The 9,036-nt window shown below is 40.6% G+C and overlaps 1 protein-coding gene across 3 annotated transcripts; it reads left to right on the top strand.

Moving 5' to 3' along the window:
* The first annotated feature begins 2,915 nt into the window (after positions 1 to 2,915).
* cdc7 (cell division cycle 7 homolog) lies at positions 2,916 to 8,656 on the top strand. Of its 3 annotated transcripts, none has more exons than XM_084370192.1 (12): positions 2,916 to 3,112; positions 3,428 to 3,518; positions 3,841 to 3,927; positions 4,016 to 4,151; positions 4,729 to 4,822; positions 4,993 to 5,135; positions 5,262 to 5,325; positions 5,799 to 5,906; positions 6,602 to 6,768; positions 6,870 to 6,952; positions 7,051 to 7,200; positions 7,690 to 8,656. In XM_084370192.1, exons 2-12 carry the CDS (start codon positions 3,428 to 3,430, stop codon positions 8,088 to 8,090), a joined length of 1,524 nt encoding a protein of 507 aa, XP_084226318.1. In that variant the 5' UTR covers positions 2,916 to 3,112; the 3' UTR covers positions 8,091 to 8,656. The 3 variants fall into 3 exon arrangements, with proteins under 3 accessions (XP_084226318.1, XP_084226317.1, XP_084226316.1); XM_084370191.1 differs by having other exon boundaries at positions 5,262 to 5,328; XM_084370190.1 differs by having other exon boundaries at positions 5,262 to 5,598.
* The last annotated feature ends 380 nt before the right edge of the window (positions 8,657 to 9,036 follow it).

Genomic DNA, 9,036 nt, shown 5'->3' with positions numbered 1-9,036 from the left:
GTCTTACAGAGTAAATAATCTTGTAGTGTTATAAGAAGCAGTTTGCCAAGTGTTTCAGGTGTGTAGGGGCCATTTGTCAGAAAATCTAAATCAAACTTTTAATCAAACTTCAAAATCATCCACCTACAATGCAGCACTGAGTTCCCTCACCAGACAGCTTAACAACCATTCACACCTGGGCTCACCTAGCCTTAGAAACCCACATGAAGGCCGGTTGGGTCAACGACCCACAAGTGGCCCTAACGTCTCTGAAACTCAGAGCTCACACGTGTCCTTAACTCTATAAGGACACTCCCACACAGAGTTTAAAAGCCTACAACTCCCCTCCAGTTAGTTAGAACTGAAGAAGCCTCTTGGATGAGAGGTGAAACGTCTTCAAGAAACTGAAGTTACGATACAGCACTTAGGAAAGAGAGAGAAGGTTTTATGGTCTGATGAGACTACACCATCACCACCATGAGGTGCTTGTGATGACAGCATCATATTCTGGAGTTGCTTTGCAGGCCATAGGAGGCTTGTGGAGGTTCAGGTTGAAATTAAGTCAAACACTCCTGATGCGATTTGTAACAATACTGGCTGAGAACCGACAATGTTCATGTCCTGGTGTGGTCAAGTCAGAGTCTAGATCTCTATCGAAACCAGAATTTATGGTGTGATTTAAAGATTGCTGTCCTCGGCAGCTTGACTGAGCGCTCACAGTTTTGCAAAGAGGAATGGGGAAAAGCTGAAGTAAGCACATCTGGTTACAGACCTTTCCACAAAGACTCAAGGCTGTAATTGTTACCAAAGGTGCCTCTAGTCATACCGACTTCATGGCCCAAAGAATCCAGAATCGAGTTTCACTTTTTGTACCTGGTGTGCTACTCTACTTATTCTGTTCAGCTTAATAATGGATATTGGCACATCCTCATATAACTGATGATAATAACACAGTATATGATACAATTAAATGGTGAATACTGTACACAAAGCTACAATTCATGAGGTGGATGTAAGCAACATCTTGGCAGAAAAAACAAGTGACATACTGACAGCAGGATTATCAGAAGTGTTGTGCCTCTGTATGAGCAACTTATTGGGTGTGAGCAGTTGAGATATTGCATAAATCCTGGTTATGGTTTCATCATGACTAAAGTTTTTGAGGAAGAAGATGTGACTTCAGCTTCTTGGATGAGAGGTGAAAAGTCTTCAAGAAACTGAAACATGTCCAGTTGCCTACGATACATCATTTAGCATTACCACGACCTGAATGGCTGAGAACCTTCATCAGCAAACTTCAAAATGCAAATCAAAGAGCCACTGCTGCACCATGGGCTTGTATTGTTCAATTGTTCAATGTCCATTCAAAGTTCCTTTGGTTTTCATGGTTTATTTTTCCTAAAATCAAGCAAGCAAACAAAGAACAAGGGAATCCTGCATACCTCTCCTGCTCTGGTAAAAAACAACAACAACATAGGCCCACCCAGGTGCATCAAGGTCTTACACCTATCCTTCTACCTATATAACCCAGGGTTCTCATAAAAACAAAATATTAACAGGACAAAACTTAACATGCTAAACAATAATTAGACTAAACAAATAATTAGCAAAAGAAAATGCTATCAAACTGTAGATAAACTAAACATGTATGTTATCGTCCATCCTTTAAACTATTGTGTATACTCCATACAATTTCACCAGCAGGAGTCCTCCTAAACAACACATAGGGAGAGTGGGGTAAATAGTGCCAATTTTTACTTAAAAGTGCCTTTAAAGCAAGGGGATTACAGTAATGCCTCCAACTAAAATATGTACATATAGTTTAGGATGTTGTGCATCCCTGGGAACAATCACTTTGGATCTTAAATAAACTGTTTGAGAAATATAGCTTTAGAAAAAAAAAGTGGTTTTGTGGCACAACTTGCCCCCGGTGCCCAGGCCCTTTGGCACAAATCACCCCAAGCCCACCATTTTGAATAAAATGCATCCCCCAGCTGTTTTGAGCCAGCATCATGTTAACTGTATAGACTCATGGTGTAGCTTACTAAAGCACTAAAACATGCGTGAACTGTTTTCAAAGTTGTCTATAATTGTTCAAACACAGCAATCAAAAAACCTTGATCATAGAAATTTTACTTTGGAGGGCAAAACATTTTTTTTTTAACCTAAATGTGCTTACCTCTCAAGCCAAGTGTCTCCCTTCTTTGCAGGATGAGCGAAATGGATGCCTCTTCAAAAATATGTGGTCACATGACCAACTTCTTCTATGGTTTTCTAGATAACTGGGGTGGCACTACTTGCCCCTTGGCACAAATTACCCCACTCTCCGCTAATGGTAACAAAGAGCTTTTCACATTTCACACAAAAGAAACTGTTACTGAAGGACTTAGAAAACTTTTTCACTCAGAAAGGCCCAGCTGCCATTAGTAACGTCATTTTTCTGAATGTATTTATTTATTTATTTATTTATTTATTTATTTATGTCTTCAGTTACTGGTTGACAGGAGACTGGTCTGTGTCAGTGAATGTGAGATATAGACAGATTTAATTTACAAATGTGCAAGATATTTCATATTGTGTCAAATTGTGTCAAAACTTTCATGTATGAAACAGTTACAAGTAAAACATTTTTTGTGATAGGGTAACTATAATTCTTTAATGGTGTTATTCTACATTAAGCAAATATTCTACAGGTAATACGTCGTTAGCCATTATTTGTTTATTCACTTCATGTGGTAATTATTTAATATACACTTAATGATCTATCAATCAAATGCGGATCACTGCATATTTCCAGAGTTGTCCGTGATGTGTGGGTGAGCTGCACAGAGCTACTTTATGGAAGGTGAGCTGTCATCAGTGTGCTGGGTGGGGGAGGTTAGAGATCGCTTGTTATCGCGTGAGTTGTGCTGATGTAACGCGAGATGTGTCCGACGTCACTTTTAGCGCGGAGTTTGTTGTTGGCGGAAAAGCTTCATCCTGAAAGTCTGAACAAGTTGTTTTGTTCAGCCACACACTGAGTGAGCTGTATATATGTTATATTTTCGTTGTCGGACCAATATCTTATGACTGCGTGGCGTGTTTATGAAATGTTTATTTGAAACACTACTGCTCTAGACGACTGACTACAGCGGTGAGTTTGTTCTTGTTTAACTCAAACTGTAGTTAGCTAGCCTGTCAGACTGTTGCTAGCACTAGCTTGCTAGCTAGTTTTGTTGTAATGAGGAAGATAAACAGCGCTTATAATGATATGAGCTGTTAGATTTACCCGACAGTTTGCCAAAAACCAATGGCTTTACTGGTGAATATGACTCTACATACACTGCCAGACTCAGCATTACTTCCTGAAGTTATATGACAGTGACGTTTATAATGATGATGTTTAAACCATTAACATTTCCAGCCTCTTTAAGTTCCTTTTTTAATTTATCTCTCCCTGTCTGTGTAGATGGAGACGACTCCTGTCTGCACTGAACGCATCGGCACAGATGGATGTATTATTGGATCTGACAGAGGTCACAGGAGAAGCAAAGTCCCAAGTAAGTTGAACGTTTTATGACTTAAAAAACACAACATTTAAGTATGGATGTATCATTATTAATGTTAGCATGATATAGTTCATGGGTAATATAAGGTTGAAAAAGCCCCTCGATAGTAGTTTCACTGTCAATGTTTTTCAAAGTGTGGATTTTGAAAGTCAGTAACAGGCACATCTGTAAAGCATTATCAGTCTTGCACGTTTCTTTGCACTAGAACCTGTTACACATTGTTTTTTGCTGATCTGAGTGAGAAAATATAGCACAGGGTTTAAAAAAAATTGTGTTGACAGCATCTGACGGCCTTTTTTCTGCTTTCTTCCAGGGGATGTGGAGATAGACATTGAGTTCCTCTACAAAGTTGTTCCTCAGCTGGCCAAGGTGTTCCGCATCATAGACAAAATTGGAGAAGGTACGTGCGCTGCATAAACTTTGTTTAAGATAAATACCTTTGTCCCTCATTCCCCTCAGTGTTCATGACTTGTGTATCTGTGCTGCAGGTACATTCAGCTCTGTGTATCTGGGTGAGGCTCAGATGCGGGATGGGAGGAGAGAGATGTTTGCCCTGAAGCACCTCATCCCAACTAGCCATCCTACACGCATCGCTGCTGAGCTTCAGTGTCTCACTGTTGCTGGGTGAGTCCAGTACTTTTGTTGAACATCTTCAATACATTTATAGACTTTGCGTCATGTATTGCTTATGTTGGCCATCACTTTTTAAACTCCTGGTTATGATTTCTATCTCCATAAATGTTTAAAGTTTTATACTCTGTTGGCTTTCAATAAGTATTCTCTATTTGTGTTTGTGTTATCTGGCTGTTTAAAGCCCTTAGAGACCTGATGTTTATACTAAAGTAAGTGGGTTAGAGATTTTTATACTTGATACAGACGAGTTACAGTGCTGACACATAGTCTGTATAAGAGTTGTGTGGTCACAAATTATAAATCAGTGAATTGAAGAACTCTAGTATCATAACTGTTTGATGCCTTTCCTTCAAGGTTATTTTTATGCCGTAACAAATTAGTGTGTGGGATCTTCATTTGTGTTCAGTTGTATGATTCAGCTGAACCCACGCACCTCAATACATTGATGACTGGTTTGGCAAGGAATGTGCCTCTATGTTTGATCCATGTTTTAATTATGCCTCTTGGAAGTAACCGTCCAAAATTGACATTGAAATGAGTTCTGTTTTCTTCTCTCGCCACTTTGCAGAGGCAAAGAGAATGTGATGGGTGTGACGTACTGCTTCAGGAAGGATGACCATGTGGTGATTGTCATGCCCTATATGGAGCATCGAGCTATTGTGGTATGCGCATTGTCATAGATAATAATCCATTATAATAATCATGGACACACTGTGTAATGTAATCCCTAAAACGTAAATAATTCAGTAGCTTTCTTGATGTAGTTTTTGTTTCTGTGTTTGCTAAAATGTAATTTGAAACTTGTGAATCAATCAAAAAATGTATTTCTCAGGAAATAATTGGCTCAATGAGCTTCGAAGAGGTTCGTCTATACATCTATCACCTGCTGAAAGCCCTGAGACACATCCACCAGTTTGGTATCATTCACCGAGACATCAAGCCTAACAATTTCCTCTACAACAGGAGCAGCAAAATGTGAGTAGCCCTACCCCTCTGGAATAAGTGCAGCTGTATAATTTTATCTGAATGTTTTGCTAACTTTTTTTTTTTAATGTAAAAAAATATAACACATAGAGTAACTATTATTTTCCCTGTGTGTAGGTATGCGCTGGTGGACTTCGGCCTGGCTCAGGGCACAGCAGACACACAGATCGAGCTGCTGAAGGTGGTGAGGCACAGGGCATCACAAAAAGGTGGAGGGTCCACATGGAAACAAGACACCACACAGCGGAGCAAAGCACAGCCTAAAATCCCTCCCAAAACCCCCACAGCCTCCACCTCGCTTCCTCTGCCTCCACAGCAGTCCACCACCATACCACCCTCCTCGTCCTCTTCCTCCACCACCACATCCTCCTCAGCCTCTCGGAAAGCACTGGTTAAAAAAGCACGTTCTGTCACCACCACCACCGTCACCACCTCTCGCACAAAGCACACAAAGGTGTCAGCACTCAATATTTGACCTTTACTGGTGTTTCTGACTCTTTTTCTTTTGTCCAGTGAAAGCAGGCTTATAAATTGGGGGGGTTTTGGGAATCACACAAGCCTGAGGTTGGGTGAAGAATTTCCTTAGTGAATATGTTCAAGTGTTTGTCTTCTGCTTTCTAAACTAAATCCAGCTTTCCATGTTTGCTTCTCAAGGATTTGACAGGACTGCGTAAAGTGCCTCGGCCTGTGTTTGGAGAGAGGAACCTAAACAGCTGCACTCCCGCTCCATCAACCACCAAACAAGCTGCCATTAAGACGGAGGTAAGCCAGGTGGAATGTAGAGCTTTGAAAGAATTAGAGGTTTCATTTAATATGAGGTAGAGGTGTAAATCTTAAGTGGCCTTACAACTTTGTTGATTACGGTTGACCTTCCAACATTTAAATCCATTACAATTCTTGATGCATCTCAATGTATCACATCCTCATTTTTCTTTATCACTGCACATGTCTACTTTTTCATCAGTTAATGCAAGCAGTCAGATTAATCCTCACTCCCTTTCAATTTATAGTCTTTTCAAAAATCAGACTACAACAGTCTACAATAGAAAAACAACCTATTTTTTAATACCAGTGAGTGACATAAACATTACAGTAACAAAATATGAATCCATCTGTGGTACATTGCAAGTTTGTAAAATAAGTTTTTTACCAAGTATTTGATTGCTGTGAGACAGATTTACACAGTGCGTCTTGTCCTGTTTGTGCTTTTCCACATTTCCAATATTAGGTATTGGGACACTGAGTTATCAAACTTAAGATGCCAGTAATTACTTATAATTGAAAGCTTTTTGAGACTTTCAATGCAAAGAAGAAAGGATGTTTTTTTTGGCATAGTACTGATTTATTACGTGTTCTAATAGTTTAGTGATCTGTGTTACTGCAGGCACAGTCTCATGTTCTTCGACTTTTAAAGGTGTGTAGCTCAGTGTTTTTTCTTCATAAAATCTTTTGTTCAGTCCGGCAAAACAGAGGAACCAGCCAGCAGAAGGTACCCTTCAGCCAGCCGGGGCCCACTGCCTGTCAGGAGCCAGAGCAGCAGTCAGAAACCTCAGAGGGCCGTACAGCAGGGCCTCACCTGTAACTGCTACCAGACTGACCGTGTCTGCAACATCTGCATGTCCAGGTAACAAAAAGAAAAAGAGACCTCTCATTAAAAGCTTTTTTTTATAACACATTCATTTAATTTCAGTGATCACTGATGCATGATGATTTTATTCAAAAAAGGAAGCAGCAGGTGGCTCCCAGGGCAGGAACCCCGGGCTTCAGAGCACCAGAAGTCCTCACTAAGTGTCCCAACCAAGGAACAGGTTGGTCTCTCACTCCATGACTATTGGTGCATGATTTACAAACACAACATTTTCACTCATCTCTCACTCTTCCCGTTGTCTTATCTTCTGTACTGCAGCCATAGACGTGTGGTCAGCTGGTGTTATCCTGCTCTCACTGCTCAGCGGCCGTTACCCGTTCTTCAAAGCCAGTGATGACCTGATCGCCCTCACTCAGATCATGACCATACGGGGCTCCAGAGAGACTATCCAGGCTGCCAAGGCGTTTGGTGTGTAGCAGTATTTTCTTCTTCCAGTCTATCACCATAGACCATCACTGTCACAACTGAAGTCAACAGGGTTCCCTTGGGTCCATGAAATACTTGAAAGTTGTGATTTTGAGAGGAAAGAAAGGTGTTGAGCCCAAACATATTCAGAGTACTATCATAAGAAGAGTAAAGAAATCAGAAAATATTCACATTTAAGAAGCTGGGAAGAATTTTTGACCTTTTTTATCCTTAAAAATTACTCCAACTTATTATCAATTATCAAGATAGTTGGTGATTGACAAAAGCAGCTCTATAACAATGAATAACCTTGAGCCTTGTCTCAAACTAAGCGATGTTTGGCCCTTAAATTTGAGGGAATTAGGTCTGGAAAGTCCTTAAATGTCATTAATTTTGATGTTTAAGAAGGTGTGGGAACCCTGATGACTTCACTGTGGTGTTTGGAAGGCTTTGTGCAGATAATGAATGTTTCTCTGGGTTGGACTCTTCCAGGTAAGGCAGTGGTGTGCAGTCGGGAGCTGCCTCGTCAGGACCTCAGGACGCTGTGTGAGACGCTGAGAGGACGGAGGCCATCACCAGATGATGAGGTCACACCACTTCCTGAAGCCAACAAAGACTCCACTGCCCGTCACGAGATCCAGGATGGTACACCAACACATCGTCCTGCTAATGGAGCAGGTCAGACTTTCCCAAACCACCAGGAACATTCACAAACCAATCAGCTCACTAAACACGACTCAGAGTCAGACTATAAGGCGGAGGAAGATGAGCGAGGCTGGGACAGAGTTCCTGATGAGGCCTACGACCTGCTGGACCGGCTACTGGACCTGAACCCTGCCACAAGGATCACAGCTGCTCAGGCTCTGCAGCACCCGCTGTTCACAGACCTGTGAAACAGCATCAGAATTCCTACGTTGACAGAACTTCTGAGCTTTGGTTCAGACTACACAAACTGGATGCTGCAACTAAAAGGTTTCACCGCAGAGGACTTAGTCTGTCCCTTTATGAGAAATAATTCTGCTGCCATGCACAGGATCTTTGAAGCAAAGTGGGAAAAAGTTTACATCCCTGTGTGGAGAAATTACCTGAACAAGAGAGGAGAGATCTGGTACATTTCAGTGTGAGGGCGTAAATCTCTCTCTGTTTTCTCTTCTCTGTTAAATGCTTCATTTATTTCAATATTACTATCCATTTAAGACAGCTTTGACTTGCTGGCTCACAGGCCTCCAGTAAATAATACAAATGTTTTTTATGGCAGCTATGGTACAAAGTACTTTGAGAATGGGCCTTTTAAAGGGCTCTAGATGTGTACTGTCAGCTTTAACCAAGACAGCAAAAGCATTGAATGAAGGCATTATATTGACAGACTATTGGCTGATGTCTCAATAGTTGGACTTTTTTTCTTTTTTCAAGTATTTATTCTTTAAACTGTTTGGTGAAATAAATATTCAACCCAGAAGTTTCCTGAGCTCCACTGAGAAAAATCAGCTACTTACAGCTGTGCACTGTATGATCGTATTGCATTTTATTTTGACGTTCTGTACTTTTTGACGACCAAAAGAGAAAAATCCAAACTCAAGCAGTCCTATTATAAGGGCCGCAGGCTGGAGAAACACCTCGAGTCAAGTTTGTTCCTTCCTACAAAAAAACTATAACGGGTCAAGAGGGAAAATGAGTGTCTGTTTCAGCTGTCTTTATTTATTACACTCTACTTTAGATTTTCTAATAAAGGGAAAAACAAATCAGGTTTTAGAATCTCTTTTAAAGTCATTTATACAGGGATTACAATAATTCACATTTAGGTGAAAGTAAATTGAAATGTGAATTAATTGCTTTCTT

The sequence above is a fragment of the Pagrus pagrus genome (genome assembly GCF_965226575.1).
Source record: "Pagrus pagrus genome assembly, chromosome: 12".
NCBI classification, from domain to species: domain Eukaryota; kingdom Metazoa; phylum Chordata; class Actinopteri; order Spariformes; family Sparidae; genus Pagrus; species Pagrus pagrus.
Note: the sequence above shows the minus strand (reverse complement) of the source record. Positions and strands in the feature narration are given on the sequence as shown.

What these genes read in the sequence shown, in the direction of transcription:
- cdc7 (XM_084370190.1), top strand. Translation starts at nt 3,428, where the DNA reads ATGGAGACGACTCCTGTCTGCACTGAACGCATCGGCACAGATGGATGT. An exon ending in TGGAGCATCGAGCTATTGTG is followed by an intron (nt 4,823 to 4,992) that starts GTATGCGCATTG and finishes TGTATTTCTCAG; the next exon opens with GAAATAATTGGCTCAATGAG. An exon ending in TACAACAGGAGCAGCAAAAT is followed by an intron (nt 5,136 to 5,261) that starts GTGAGTAGCCCT and finishes CCCTGTGTGTAG; the next exon opens with GTATGCGCTGGTGGACTTCG.